Genomic DNA, 16,161 nt, shown 5'->3' with positions numbered 1-16,161 from the left:
AGTAAAATCAGTTGAAAATGAGCAGCAAGAACTGCCTGAAAGGTGGGTGTGGGGGAGAATCACAAAACACAGCTCAGAACATGACTAGTATGTGCAAGGATGAAGGTAACTCTCACCCTTGTGGCTGGCAAATTAAGGGTGGAAGGTGGCTAGGCTGACTTTACAAAAAAGCCCCAGGAGTTTTGAGTCATAGCTCCCCTGGCTAGGAAATAAGAACTCAGGAATTTAAGATTCCTTTAACTGGATGAACCCTCCCATTGTATTTTTTCAAAATGCCATTGGAAGCTAATCATTCTTTCAGTAAAGGGTAGGTCTACGCCCTGGGTGTGAAGTTTGGTTGTATGTAAGGCCCAGGAGCATCTAGCATGGAGGTTCTACACCTGGGTAAGGTGACCTTGTGTTTTCAAAAATGTTTTGATAACTGTATTTCAGTATAAATGGTTTCCTTTTAAATCCAATGTATTTATTTTGTGTATGTTAAAGTTTTCTGAGAAGGGGTCCATGGTACGAAAAAGAATCCCTGCTACAGGACCAATCGAATATTTGATCAGGGATTCTTGTCAGGACTTGACCAGACCTGGGAATCCCATGCCTGTTCTAGGGTGGTCCTCTCTGGAACATCTTCACGTCAGCTTCCAGTCTGAGAAAACAGGAGAATGAGCAGCTGGGTCCCTCACAGAGGTGCCATTATCATCTTGGGGAACCCTGAGATGTTCAAGCCAGGTATGTTGTGCATCCAAAAGCCTGCTAATTTTCAGTATGATATACATACCTCAGAAATAGATAAACACTAAAAATCTGGGCTTGATGTATTGCTTTGTTGATTATCTTGATTTAGCAAAGTGATGGAAAAATATTAATAATACAGATTAAACTTGAAAGTGTATTATGCTTTTTTTTTTGTAAGACAGCCAGTTGTTAAACATTTACCAGCATATACCATATGGATCTCTCAGTGAGGAAAAAGTTAGCCCCATCAAGGGTTCTAGAGCTTAGAATTTTCTGTCTCAAATCCAGAAAGGACCCAGTAACAAGCTGTGACCTAGAGCAGATGCCTCCAGGTCCACTTCTTGCTCTAATCTGCCACCTAGGATGAACTCAGAGATGTCCACCCTAGTGCTTTTAGTGCCGGCTAGTGTTAAGCAGAAAGCCCCAGAAAAACAATTAATGAGTATGTCAGTTAATATTAGGTTGCATTGGAGGAATATTGCTACTCAGGCCTACATTTGGCAGGTCCAGTGGCAAGGAGTTTGCATGAACAGTGCCACAGGTTAGCTCCACAGAGTCAAAGCTAGGAGTTAAAGTGTTAAAGAAATACAATAGTAGAGAAAAATAATTTCAACACATGGTCAGGAACATCTGGATATGGTCCTACATTGTGGATCACTTTATGAGGGCAGAGCTCCGAGCAAGGTTCTATTTCTCTTCCAGTCACCATTAGGCAGGGTTTGGTACCAGCTAGCCCCAAAGGTTTCTAAATTGTAAAGGAGAGGGTTCCTGTGGGTAATGTTGTGCGGGCCTGTGGATCTGTACTCTTACCACATCCCATCTGTTCTCCTACATCTGTGGTTGTTCAAATCCTCAAAGTATTCTCACAGCTTAGGGCAGCCAACAATCTGTATGATTCCATGCCTTACAGAGAAAACTCAATGTTTCTTTCTGCCCCAACTATGCTTTGTTGTTCTTATCCTCTGCCCTCTAGGCTCCGTTGTCCTCACTTCTGTCCTCATCCTCATTTACCCATTTGGCATTTGACACCATGAAACACCCCTCCTTCTTATGTCTTCTCCTAACTTGGCTTCCATGACACAACTCTCATGATTCTCTTCCAGCTTTCTAGACCACTCCTTCTCTGTCTCCTTTTCTCTCTTCCCATCCCCTGCTGACACCTTAATCATAAGGGTTCCCCAAAATTCTGTTCTAGGCCCTCTTGTGTGTGTATGTGTGTGTATGTGTGTGTGTATGTGTGTGTGTATATATATATATATATACACACATGTGTGTATGTGTGTGTGTATCTATATATATACATGTGTATATGTGTGTGTATATATAATATATAAATACATACACCTACACAGGTACATATGTGTATGTATGTATTAATTTATTGCCTACCAAATAAAACATAAACTTCACGCTGGCATTCAAGGCCCTCCGTTAATCATTCTAACCTACCTGTCTGGCCATATCTCATATTAGACCCCTTTGCAGAGTTCCAGACAGGCTCTCCCCTGTTTTGCTTTGTTTTGTTTTCTACTTGGTCTCTCTCATCTGAGTTCATAGCATCTCCAAAGCATTGAATGAATGTTTGCCTCTCTCCATCTGCTGATGTCCCTTTCTTCTGTCAAGTTCTGACTCAAATTCACTTCCTCAAGGCTTTCTCTGATGCCCCACCATACTCTTGGCCCTCTTCCAGATGAAACTGATTGCTCTTTCTGCTCTAAATTTTTTATCGCCCTTTACCTGGACCTCTCTTTCTAACTTTTATTTCTCACTGTTATTTGTGTACTTATTTCCTGCCCCTTCCCCCTATTTGATTTAATTTAAGCTATTTGAAAGCAGGGCCTGTCACATCTATCTTTGGGTCCTGAACACCTAATACAACACGTTATACATGATAAGAACTAATAAGTGTTTGTTGAGGTTGAAACATTCATGAGGAAGGAAATCATTCATTCATTAGCTAAACGTGTCTTTTTAAATGTCATACACTTTAGTCTACAGTTTAAGGGTTTCTGTTTTGATTTATAGTTTATATTATTTAATAAAAAGACTAGTTTGGGGATATAAGGCTAAAGAAAAATATAATTAATTAAAATTAATTAGCTATATTTTCTTGCCTTGCCATGAGCAACGGACATCATTTGTTAGTTCATTTGCTTGTTTTTGTCTAGGAATACATATTCAGACCATACTCTAGTGAATGGAGGAATTGTCCTGGCCCAGAATTTGAGGGCCCCACCTTCCTGTATCCAGTTTTCTAAGCTATAATTTAGTGAAGCAAGTTGGGAAGAGGAGATATCATTTCTCAATTGGTACTAAAAAAAAGAAAGAAAAAAGCCTGAGGTTCGTGTGCTTACCAAAATCTGCTAATCCTACCCTTACAAGATGAGACTCTACTTCTCATGTTCTCCACATATCCCTCAGGCTCCCGGACTTTTTTGAGGCTACCATCATCCACTTTAGTTCAATTGTACCTGTAATAAATATGGAGAGAAGAATTTTTTTAAACTGTGACTTTTTTTTTCTTTAGTGGCATCCCCTAAGAACTAGGCTAGAGTCAGAGACAATATGGCTGTAATGGACAGACTATGCTGGATTTGGAATCAGAAAGACCTGTATTCAGATCCTGCCTCAGACATTTACAAGCTATGGGACAATAAGCAACTCCCCTAACCTTTCTAAACCTCAATTTCTTCAGCTTTAAAATGGGTTTAATGATACCCACAGTGCCTGCCTCCAAGGGTTTGTATGAGGCTCAAAGGAGAAACCATATATATAGTATATTTTAAACTTTAAAACACTATAAATGTTTACCATTATTATCATTATTGTTATTATTATTATTATTATTATTATTACATCTGGAGTCAGCATGCCCTTCCCCCCAGTAAATATACTCTATACCCTATTTTTAGAGTAAGGAATTAGGTTATAATCTGTAATCAATATTTCATGAGGAATCCATTTTCTAAGCTGGCACTGTAATGAAGCAAGCACCACAAATCTGGAAATCATGTAGTAATGCATAGACCTGGGACAACAAATGGTCAATTTTCTTTCCCAGCACCATAGCATGGGGCTTTCTTGGTGCTCGATATAATGAGCAGCTAGGTGCCAAAATGTATAGAGTGGCTAGACTGGGAATCAGAAAGACCTGAGTTCAAATCCAGCCTCAGATACTTCTTAGCTGTATGACTTTGGACAAGTCATTTATCTTCAGTCTGCCTCAGTTTCCTCAACTGTAAAATGGGGGGGGGGTAATAATAGCTAAAGCACTTAGCACAGTGTTTGGCACATAATAGGCACTTAATAAGTGCTTATTTTCTTACCCCCTTAGGAGTCAGTAAAAATTTTTAAGACACATTAGTTGTAGAATACAATGGAACAGAACTCCACCCCCCCAAAATAAAATAAAATAGGACCTTGACAAGAATGGTAAGTCAACATAAATCTAGTCTATCTTCACTCAAAAATAGTAGACCACATTTTTTCAGTGTCCTCTGGCAACTTCTGACATGTTAGAAGCAAATGTTACTAATTTCTGTATTTGGCATTCATTTTTCTGTAGTTAACAGGAATCAGATGAGTAGGACCTCTTGGTATGCCACATGAAAAGGAAGCACTTGGCATACCAGGAATCAAATTTCCCATGAGATATAATAGCTGGTAATAATAGTTAAATATTTATAGGTTTAAGATTTACAAAGCACATTACATATATCCATTTTATCCTCACAACAGCCCTAGGAGGTAGGTACTATTATTATTCCCATTTTAAAAATAGGGAAACTGAGGCAGACAGAGGACAAATGACTTGCCCAGAGTCATACAGTTAGTGTCTAAGGCCAGAGTTCAGCAGCTCAAGTCCTCTTCACTCCAAGTGAGCGCTGTATCCATCGTTCTACCTAACTTGGGGCTGATGGCAAGGAGATGAAACTTGGATTTCCCTCAAGGATACAGCAATGCTGGCCACAGAATATTTTCTATTTGAACAGATGGGGGAGAAAAGAAATGAGAGGCCACACAGGAAGGAAGGCAAGGGCTCCCAATTCACAGAGCTAACTAAAACCACAGCTTAGTACTCATGGAATATGCAAGGTGTCAGTGGAAAAAACAAGGAGTTTAGCTAGCAGAATAGCAAAGGCATTATACTCTTTCATCCAGTTTACCGATAGGAACCTAAATATAGGGGGGCTTTCCTTTCTGGACTTTGGTGAGGAGAAAGGAAGCAAGAAAGAGACCCTAAGATTGTTTTTAATGTTTGTTTCATTTCTTCTTCTGTTTCAATGTAGTGATTTTTAATGTTTTTTACGCTGTAATTTGTTTAGGTTTTGTCACTGTTAGCATAGTCATAATTGAATATCTACACCCGAATCTACTTTGGAAGTCCCCAATTTCAGAATGTGGTGGGGGCTCATCATGACTGATTTTACACTTATTTCTAAGATACCACACTTTTTACCCAGAAATTCTGTCATTTCATAATGGAGCAGAAAATATGCTACATAGTAACAAATATAAATTGTCCACTCTAATCCAATCCCCCTCATTTTATACATGAGGAAACTGAGGTCTAGAAAAGTTAAGTGACTTACCCAGGATCACACAGAGAAGGGATGTGAGCCCAGGTCAGTATACCATGCTAGTAGTCGAAAGTGAATTTTTTTTTTTTAACGTGTGGGTCTAAGTGGCTTGTTTTAGAAGCAGTTAGTAGAAATCTTCCTAATCGCAGGCATGGTGGCACCCATCAATCAAGAGAAGGATAAAGAGTCACCAGCACCTATATTCAAATCCTGTCTTGGATATTTATTAGCTGTATGACCCTAGGCAAGTCACTTAATCAACCAAGCTAATTTTCTTATATGTAAAATAGGGTTGATCCTATATAATCCCAATGAATATAACTCTTGTATAACTGAATCAAATCACGTTTGCTTTTTGTGCTAGGGTGAACAGGTGCCAACATTGCTTAAGTATTGAAGAAATGATACTAAGTGGTGGGACTAGGTTCTCATGTGGTATGCCCCAGACTGTGTCTATGCAGATATTAAAGAAATGTTTCATCAGACCACAGGCTCTTAGAGCTGGGGGAGGTATAAAGTAACTGGCAAAACACGCAAGAAGTTTACTGTGCTTTGTGAACTTCCTGGTACTGGGGCATTCCCAGATCCCCAAAGACATAAATGACAAAGTTGAAACTTGCAAATTAGCTAATAAACTTCCCATGGATGAGAAGAAGTTGTGAGCAAGTTTAAAATCCTCTCGGTTAAGGATTAAGGTTAAGGGGTTGAGGATGGTATAAAACGCCTGCTAGGAGCGAAGGTGGAGCACAGTATTCTCCCCAGCAGCCAATGATCAGTTTTCTCATCCTCTCCAGCAGTCAATTATCCGGCACCAACGCCCTCCTCTTCGAGCAATAGCCCACTGGCAAAAGCCAACATAGGTTCAGTCTATGGGAGGGGTCTTCATTCAAGCAGCACTGTGCAAGGGGAGTGGGGTTGCTACCTAACTAGCAAAGATCAAAGGTCAATGAGGCACTAATGCATGGAAGAGCACCAGATCTTTAGACAGCCTCAGGGGCCTGCTCTTGACCTTATGGGTATGCTTGAAGGTGCAGTTCCAGAAGTCACGTGCTCAAATTGTCGTAGATGTTTGAAGACCAGTTTGTCAGTATTAGGAGACCTCAATTCCCTCTTTGAAGTTCCTGTCTAACTCCCAGAAAGAAGAGAAGCCCTCGGACCTTGTACAGAGGCTGATGAAATTGCTTCAGAGGTCTATGATCAGATGCAATGCCTGAGAAGCAATCAGGCCAACTCCATTGCTCCAGGGCTTGGCCACCCCCGCCCACGTCTTGTTCTCAGTACATCTGCAGCTGAGTGAAGGGCAGGAACTGCACCCCAACTCCCCAGTACTGATTCAGTAGAACCTGGAGTGTAGAGACGGGGAGCTTATGTGGAGATAAGGAAAAGTGGCCCCCTCCAGGGCCCCCAATAGTTTCCTCTTGCATGTGCCACTAAAACCTAAGGAGAAGTCAACCTTTTGATGAAGTCCAAGCCAGGCCTGACGATTACCAACCTACTAGTGGAGTCATTTCTTAATTGGCTTCCCTTATAACAATTGAACCAAGTTTAGCTTGTTAATATGCTTAAAGAATTCAGGAGTATGGGAAATAAACAAATACATTTATTTTTCCCTTATGGAGTAACTTTGGACAAGTTACTTAACCTCCCTGGTTAATACCCCACTTCTAACCCAGTAATTCATAGGCATTTAAGAACAGAGTAGAAAATATACTACAGGTATAAATTGTCCAATCCAATCCATCCCTCATTTTATAGATGAAGAAACTGAGGTCCAGGGAAGTTAAGTGACTTACTCAGGGTCACACAGGTATAATGAAGATGGTCTCTGAAGTCCTTTTTAAGCTCTAAATCTAGGATCCTATATGATCCTATGACATTTTTATACTCTATTCTGTCTTGTTGTCAGCTATTAATGCCTAACCACTTGTTAACTTCCATCTAAAAGTGTGGCTCTGACACATATGGCCTGGACAAGTTACTTAATCTCCAGCCAACTCTACCAAACTGTAAGTTACAGAGGATCTGCAAAGGTGAAAGGACTTTCCTTACATGGGAGCTCCCTAGCAGATCCAATCACAGTTCCAAACCAAACCCTATCTATGTATGCATTCCAGATATATAATGCAAACTTAATGAAATAGTTTATGAGTGACATTAGAATTTTTGTCTTCTGCACTAAAAATGAAACAATGGAAATCAAAAAGCAAACCAAAAGAACACTTTGCAAAGATAGCTCTGGTAAATGCCTGCCCACAGCAAGGTGATTGTGTACATTATGGTCTGTTTGCCTCAAAGGCTTCAGGACTTTCCGTTCCCCACCTCCCCTTAAAATATAAAACAATACAGGTGAAGGTCCTCCTAGGAATTTTTCAGTGGTTTCATTTTATAATGAAATGACTTCCATGTATAGAGCCTGGTAATACTGAATGCTCTGAGGAAATTTTGTCAAAAAGGAAGCTCGAACAAGCTCTCATGTTTTTACAACAATTCAGAAAGTAGTTGGCTGCTATACCTGTGACACTTAACACAAACAAATCACAGAACTTTAACTCAGCTCTTTGGATTCCGGTGCTATTAATTTCACGAGGACATCTATCTTAAATAAATTGCTAATAAGATGCATAACCAAGAGGAACCCATGATTTTGAGTTAAAACCACATTTATCAAACTATAATCATACTTCAATTTATATATTTAAATGCTACTTTAAAACTATATATTTTTATGTTTTATATGAATATTTACAGCTTTATTTTATTAAAATTAATTTTCCAAGAAAAGAGAAAGCTACAAACCATATGCAAAATGAACAGAAGCAATTTGATGTTACATGTTAATTCAGAGAAACAATCTGGCTTAAGGGAGAGAGAGTTGGACTTGGAATCAGGAAGACCTACTGACAAGACATTGGGTAAGGCATTTAACTCCCAATATCTCAAGCAGCTCTCTAAGAATATAAATTATGAATGAATTTTCTCCGTCCTTGTGGTACTTTGAATCAGGATAGACCTGAGTTCAAATCTCATACCTGACACTTACAAGCTGCCAAATCACTTAACCTCTCTCTGCCTCAGTTTATTTATTTATAAAATGGAGATAATAATAGCACCTAATTCACAGGACTATTGTGAAGACCAAATTAAATCACAAGTAGTGGAGCTTTGCACACCTTAAAGATCTATTTAAATGCTAGTTGTTTAGCAGTAGTGGTGGTGGTGGTTGTGGTGGTAGTAATAATAGTAATTGCTGCATTGGTGGAAGGAGTTCCCATACTGGAAGTTCTCCTACATTGATGAAATTACAGGTCTGGATCAACAACAAGAAGACTTAACCCACAAGTCTGATTTTCAGATCTGAAATTAATACACCTTCATTTTTTTCAGATCTGCAAGTATTGATTGTGCAGTCCTTAGGTTTCGCTGTTTGTATAAATTTGAGAAGAAACTGAAGAAGAAGGACCATTCACAGGGTTAACTGGAGTTTTCATTAGCTGCATCGAATTCTCTTGTCCTCTGAGGACACAGTGACTGGCTGGCATGCTTCTATTCTCACTTCCCTAAATAAAGGAAACGAGGAAAAATACCCTTTTTTCTTCTCAGGCTGTAGTTAACTTTCAGATGTTTTCTTCTTGCCTTCTCCCCACCACAGAAGTGTTTAAAAGCTGTGGTAGGGTGTCAGCCATCCTCAGCATTGTCAGCACAGAGTAGACACATACTGTACACGGAATAAACCTGTTTGTTTTGTTTTGTTTTGTTTTGTTTTAAGACAAAAGCTTCCCCTGCCCTGTATGGAAGTAACACTGGAACAACAATATCGTCTCTAATTCAGTGAGGTTTAAGATCCTCCGACCTTACTATTTTCGGGGGAAATGCACCTTAGGCTTTAAAGAGATACGCACAGCAACTTTGGGCCGAGGGTGGAAAACTGGGTGGGAATCCTTGATATTTCCATGGGAGAGTCAAAAACTTGTAGGAGCCTCTCCGCTAAGGCGGGCCGGGCAGAGGCAGAGCATCTGTCTGAGCTTCCCTCGCTCTCCCAGATCTAACCAGTGCGCATTTGCTTCAGGGGCTTTGAGACCCTTCCCCCATTTTTCCTTCACTCTTTCCCTCTCCCTTCACCTCCTCTTCCCACTTTTTCTTAAAGTGTCTCTTCCTTCCTTAGGTCCGTGTTTCAGTGTGGGAGGGTGGCTGAAGATAGGAGGGGGGGGATTTACACCCACTGGGACCCCCCCCTTTACTTCCTCTCCTTTCTCGGCAGACCAGAGCTGGGCAGCTACTCCTTATTCTCCCGCCCCCACCCCACCCCACCCCTTTCTTCTTTTGCATATTAACGAACCTTCTCACACCAGCACGTGGAGGGTTAGCGGAGGGAGGGGGCTCGCCCTGCCTGCCAGTCTATCTAGTTATCTCTTGCAGACTGGGCTGATCAGTTCTGGGGGGAAAAATCACTTTCCTTTCACACCCTGTCCCTGCCTCCTCCAGTCTCTCGTAGACATGCAGCTGGGAAGGATGCAGGACTCCCCTAACTGCAGCTGAACCAGGGGGCGGTTGGGCTGGGGGTCGGGGAGGGAGGGAGGGGTCGAGCTCCCAGCCCAGCCGTAGAGAATTTAGTGGGAAGAGGAAGAGTGGAGGGGACTACGCCCCGAGGTGGCCGACCCTCCCTCAATCCCTTCGGGTCAAAGGATCGGTCCCCTTTTACCCCCTCCTCACCACCACCCCCCGTGGGCCGGAGGGGCCCATGCAGCCGTTAAGGTAAGAGCCCAGAATCGGGAATTGTAGAGGGTGAGGCAGGAAGAGAGTGGGGTGAATGGGGGAGGAGGGAACTCGTTCTTCCTCACTCTGTCCCGACCCTCCCAGAACCAGGTCACCTTGGAGAGATAGGACTCGTCCTCACCTCCCTCCGAGTTTGCTGACATCCCCGACTGTAGTGTATTTATTCCACACTAAGGTTGTGGGTTGTGTTCTTTTTTCCTCCAGCCCAGGCACCCCATGCAACTCGGTTTTGGTTTTGCTTTTGCTTTTTTAGTTTTCCTTGATTTGTTTTATTTCTCTAGTTAGCTTTTCAGTTCTTGTCATTAAAGTTTTTGTGGGGCAGAATTCTCCTCCCCACCCCCCAAAAAAAGAATTCCTTTTTTGCAGTCGGTCGCGATTGGAATAGACCCTGGGCATAGCTGTTCTGCTTATACTGGTGGACTGGTTCTTCTCTCGACTTCTGCTCCGTGATATGTGTGTGCATGTGTGTTCGTGTGTGCTTCTGTCTTGTTTTTCTTGTCTCGTGCACTACCGGTTTTGCATTGGGGGCTGCTGCCGCACACCTCACGTTTGCAGCAGTCCGCTCCTTGAAAACCTCCTAGAGCCTGACTCTCCCGCGGGAAAACCCAATTGGCCGGTCTGTCGCTGGCCCCAAAACTTTCAATCTTGCGTGCATTAAGCCCATTCATTTAGCTACAAAAATACCCGAGAGGTCGCTTGCCCTAGGGCAGGGGGGCGGTGGTCGGTGTTGGGTAAATTCCATCCAGCACGCTGTCAGTGGTTTCATCTGGGTAACCGTCTTCTAGGGTTCCATCCTGTCCTGGCTGGGAAGGGGGAACTTTGGTCGTCGCCGAAGGTATCACCTAGAATCTTTGCTGTCACAAAACTGTTAACAAGTTCTATAGCCTTATGGGAGCATGCCTGTGAAGGCATCTGACTATCGTGGGCCAGTGCATCTCAAGCGCCTCATTTGCTAATTCCCAGGTTAGCACTGTTAGTGGAGAGGGTGAGGATAGGGAAGAACAGGTGTACTTATGGTACTGGGCAAAAGTTGGGGGATGCTTTGATGTGATCCTTGATTGTAGCGTGTTGGAATAATTGCATTGCATTTGCTAAGAGGTGGAATCAATTTTCCCCAAATTGAGGTTTTAATGGGAGCTTGTGAGCTGCTATTATGTCGTGTGGTTTAAGGTGGCATTGGATCGCATTTATTTTATAAATTGAATATTTCGAAAAAGGATTAGGGAAAACAGCTCCATCTAGTGGAAATAATGAGCCACAAATTCCTTTTAATAATATGTCTGGCACACCTCCAAGTCCTCTCTCAAAGTAGGCACTACGGAGAATAGAAGCTATGTTCGAATGATAACTAATAGGCTGGTCCAGAAATAGTGGGTTTCAATTTTTGATAATTTCACAAAAAGTCCAATTAATTTGAGTAAATATCTGATCTTCTGCCAAGATGACATCCTCTAGCCAAGAACCACAAAAGAATATGAAACGATATTGCACTTTAACAGTCCAATACTTGAGGGCATAGACTGTGGGTTTACAGTAGTCCTTCGGGTCCTATCATTTGGCTTTAGGATTCTGAGGGGAAAAAATTATCCGCTATTGTAAAAAAAAAAACACTATCTTCATGTCGATCTTCTGGGGGTTCTATAATCTGAACCTAATGCTTTTCACTGTTAGTGCACTGCAGAACTGTTTTCATTTTGAGTTTGAAACAGGTCACATTTGGAATTCTTCATCTATGACTTAAGAAACTTATAGGAAGACTTAAGGAGTAGATAAAGGAAAACAATAGGAATTCTTGCCATTTTATGAAGAAAACAATCTTTTTAAAAAAGTAAGTAAAATCCTTTGTAGCATACACACCAATTGTCATTTTCTACTGTTTCTCAGCTTTTTCTGCTGTTGGTTGCATCCTTAATAATAAGCCAATTATAACTGCCATACTTTGGGGGGGGGAACAGAAAGAGAGAAAGACAGAGACAGAGAGAGAGACCTTAAGGAATTTGTCAGGAAGGTAAGATATATAAGGAATATTAACTCAAATATTATTGAGAAATATTTTGCAGGATGAAAGGCAGAACAAAGTCTCTAGTTTGGTAGATATAATATTTGGATCTGATTGAACATTTTCCTATACTTATATTTTAATGCCCTCTTTCAAACAAGATGATATTAACAATGAGTTGGACTCTCCCCTATTTGGAAAGGCATGTCAGAGTCAGAGTCATGGATAGATCCTAACACTGTTTCCCAATTCCATCCCCAATTAAGTGCTTCACTTGCTTATACTATAAAAAGCAGTTAAAGGCAGGTCAATTGGATCATATCAAGTATACAATATAAGAAATATTAGAAATGAGTCCTACTCTTAAGACACAGTCTAACAGGATAGACAGGAAAAACTTAAATGAAAATATTAAAAATAATAAAAAATAACAAAATATGCACAAAAGAATTTTTTATCACTTCAGTGAAATTCTAAAGGGTTTACTGTCTTTGAAGTCAATTGTAATAGAATTTGACTTATAATAAATATCCCAGATGGGAAGAACAGATAGAAAAGTGTGATGCTATCTTTCCTAAATGGAATTGTCACTGAAGAGGGCCGCTAAGCTCTCATACCAGCCTTTGCATATTAAGCTGTTCAGATCAGATGCATCTTTCTCTTCTTTTGACAGTTTGAAGAGATCAGTTTCAGCTTTCCAATCTATAACAGCAAAGTGCCAAAAAGAACAATGAGTAGGACATTTTCCAGGTTGGAGAAGAACTGTGCTGCCCCCAAACCATGTGTACAGATGAGATGGCAGGGACATCTATTCCTCCTCTACAAACTAATACAACTTTTAAAGGGCTAGTTAGTCATTTATCCCAGACTTTTCGTCTAAAGGGAAAACTTTCACTAAACTAGTGTAGTAGAATCTGTTAAAAACAGATGTGAAAAGACAGAGATAACCCTTATGGTATAAGAATTTTGGATATTATGAGGCCATAAAAGAAATGTTAAGGAAAATGAAGTATATATAATACTTTTTTTAAAGCATTCATTACAAATCTAAAGCTATTTTGCTAGTTTAAGAGCATAAAAATGTTTTGTGTATAACTTAGTTTGACTATTAAATTTTGTTGCGTTTATTAAACTTAAAAGCATAGTTATACAGATAATTATAATTTTCTTTACTTTTAAGTGTTCCTAATTTTGTGACAAATGGAGCTGCAAGTTAAAATAATCACCTTTCCATTAGATTAAAAATAATCCTTAGAGCCTTAGCACAAAGTCAGTGCTTAATCAACATTTGTTTGATTGAATCTAGTGTAGTTTTTGCCACCTTATAAGTAGGCAAATCCTTGAGAACAGAAGCCATAAACATTACGGAAAAGCAAAGGAAGTTGTTATGGTTTTTGGACTTAGTATTTTCTATAATAACAAGCAGACACAGAAATGAATTCTTTTTAGAAAAAGAGCTGAGGGAGAAAGGAGAAAAATAAAACTCAAAGCAATTGATTTGTCATATGGAACTTAATCCAATTAATCTAATTTTCTGAGCTATCACCATAACCTGTTTTTGCTTCCTCTGATGCAACTTCTATCTGAAAATTAAAGATTTCCTCATATTGAGATAAATTTATATGCCCATATAATCAATCAATAATCATTTATTAAGTGCCCACTCTATGCCAGGCACTGTGCAAAATGCTACAGATAGTTTACAATCTAATCCATAGTTCAAGTTAATTTATTGCTTCCCAACATAAACTAATTAATTTCTATCACAAGCTAGAGAAAATAGAGAAATTAGCATCAGGAGAGAAGCATAAGGAGTCATAGGTTGGAAAGACCCTGCCACTCCACTGCAGGAGGGATGTACTTGGCAGAAACCCTGACTGAACGCCTACAAGAACTCTCTAGTGTCTGGCATGTAAAAGTAGCTCACCAACATTAAGCCCCAAATGTCTCCATTTCTTTTGTCATCTAGTTAAATGCAGTGGCAAAAATTGGCTAATAAGTTAGGTAATTATAATTGTGTTTTTGAAATAAAAACCTTACTTTCCCTTTTTCTATAATTGTAAATAGGTTTTGTTTTCAAAAATTATGGTAACTATCGGAATCACTTGGTAGGGGATGTTTGAAAAAAAAAAAGCATAATCTTATTATGGAAGTATGAGTTAAAGGACTGGGTTTTAGCTTCAGCTCAGCTATCACCCAAATGAGTGACCTTGGGCCAATCACTTAGAATCATGGAACTTTAGAGGTGAGATGGACCTTAGGGATAATCTAGCTCAACTTCTTATTTTAGATAAATAAACTGAGGCCCAATTAAGTTCATTGGCTTGTTCAAGTCAGTCACCAATGATTTATTAAGTACTTACTATGTGCCAAACACTGTACTAAGCACTGGGTTATAGAGATAGTTGGTGATAAAGCTGAAATTAAAATCAAGCATCCCTTGATTGCTTTTCTACTGTGTTTCATCAGTTTCCTTAACTTAAAAGTAATTAGACCTATTGTCCATAGTCTCTTCCAGCTCTGATACTCTATGATTCAGGGACTGGCTTCAGAATTTTCAGGGAGTTTTGTTATTGAACCCATACTATGTCCTCATCAAGTATTGTGTTCTTTATACTTCCACATACCTTAATATCCTCAGTTCTTTCCTGAAGCTTTTTTTTTTTTTTAGCAAACTCTCAAAAGATATTTCTAGTTTATCCCCACAGAGTTTGTGGCACTATTGTATTCTTTGCATTCTTAACTTTTTGAAGATAGATAACACCTACCAGTTTAAGGAGTAGCTTTCACTTGCTTTATCAAGTATTTTGTCTAGTTGTAGTTTTCTTAGAAGGTGTGCATGGAATCACTGAATCTCAGAATTTCAAGACACTTCAGAGTATGTTTAGATCAGGGGTACTGTGAGGTCCAAATGTGATAATAGATGTAAAGCACTTTGCATACTTTAAAGGACTATATAAATGCCAGTTATTACTAGTAGTAGCAGCAGCAGCAGCAGCAGCAGCAGTAGTAGTAGTAGTAATCTAGTGATGGTTTCATTCCCTGGGCCTTCTACTATACTTTCTCTGAGCTCAAGCAATGTTTATAAGAGCCTTACAGGTATGTGCTAGAAAATATTTAACAACCTGGTGTGCCTCTCTCTCTCTCATAAAATGTATGTATGTATATATACATATATGTCTGTGTATATATACTTACTTCTCTATGTGCTACAAGTGTTCATCCTTTCTCTGGCTGAAGAACTCTAGTGAAGGAGCACCCACCAGTTCCCAAGGCAGTCCAACCTAATGATGTCATTAAAAAGCAAAGCTAGTCTCTAGGATATACATCATATTACAATAATAAGTGATTGATTATGATTGTCCATGGTACTTTTTTTTTCATTGTCAACACTATCTTCTATAGGACAATATATTCTACTTTACAATGTCCTTTTCAGTGCTTCTGTTAAAAAAAAAAAAAACCTGGTCCTACTGTTGTCATAAAGTTTATGATTCCTTTCTCCACACATTTGTCTATCCATCTATAAGCACTGCAACACACAGTGCTTCATTGATTCTTCCTTGTACAAATTCCATTACCTGTTCATATTCCAAGTACAAAAGAGGTTTATTCAAAGAATGTCTATAGGGCAAATGGTATGATGGTCCTGGTCATTTTAAGACTTCCTGCAAGCATGCATTTTCAGTTATTGACAACAATCCAGAGGAATAAATTGCTTTTACAAGAACCATCTTATATTCAAGCATGTGTTTGTTCATCCTACTGACATTTGGAAATGTATACTTCATTCAACAGTACTTGAAAATTATGTATCTTCTCTCCCCTTCAAAATAACTTATAGTGTAGGAGTACTTCTTTTTTTGTTTTGTTGTTTTTTTTGTTTTAGGCAATTGGGGTTAAGTGACTTGCCCAGGGTCACACAGCTAGTTAAGTGTCAACTCTTTGGTCTGAGGTCAGATTTGAACTCAGGTCCTCCTGACTTCAGGGCCAGTGCTCTAACCACTGCACCACCTAGCTGCCCTAGGAGTGCTTTTACATGTTAAAAGTTGTTCTCATGTTGCTGAGGGAGAAAAAAAA

At 39.7% G+C, this 16,161-nt stretch overlaps 1 protein-coding gene and 1 long non-coding RNA gene across 2 annotated transcripts in view; both read left to right on the top strand.

Annotated features, from left to right (window-relative positions):
- The first annotated feature begins 322 nt into the window (after positions 1-322).
- Positions 323-9,054, top strand: LOC114035834. Its single transcript, XR_003568261.1, has 4 exons — positions 323-384; positions 484-723; positions 8,087-8,221; positions 8,694-9,054. It is a non-coding gene; the product is annotated as an uncharacterized LOC114035834 (long non-coding RNA).
- A 790-nt stretch (positions 9,055-9,844) lies between these two features.
- RGMA (repulsive guidance molecule BMP co-receptor a) overlaps positions 9,845-16,161 on the top strand; it is a 52,282-nt gene continuing 45,965 nt past the window's right edge. The window contains exon 1 of the mRNA XM_027852141.1: positions 9,845-10,061. Within this exon, the coding sequence (XP_027707942.1) occupies positions 10,048-10,061 (14 nt within the window). The 5' untranslated portion in view covers positions 9,845-10,047. The remainder of the gene's footprint in view (positions 10,062-16,161) is intronic.

Source organism: Vombatus ursinus, unplaced genomic scaffold (assembly GCF_900497805.2).
Source record: "Vombatus ursinus unplaced genomic scaffold, bare-nosed wombat genome assembly UNPS02009205.1, whole genome shotgun sequence".
Lineage (NCBI taxonomy): Eukaryota > Metazoa > Chordata > Mammalia > Diprotodontia > Vombatidae > Vombatus > Vombatus ursinus.
The sequence above is the reverse complement of the archived record's forward strand: the minus strand, read 5'-3'. Positions and strand labels throughout refer to the sequence as shown.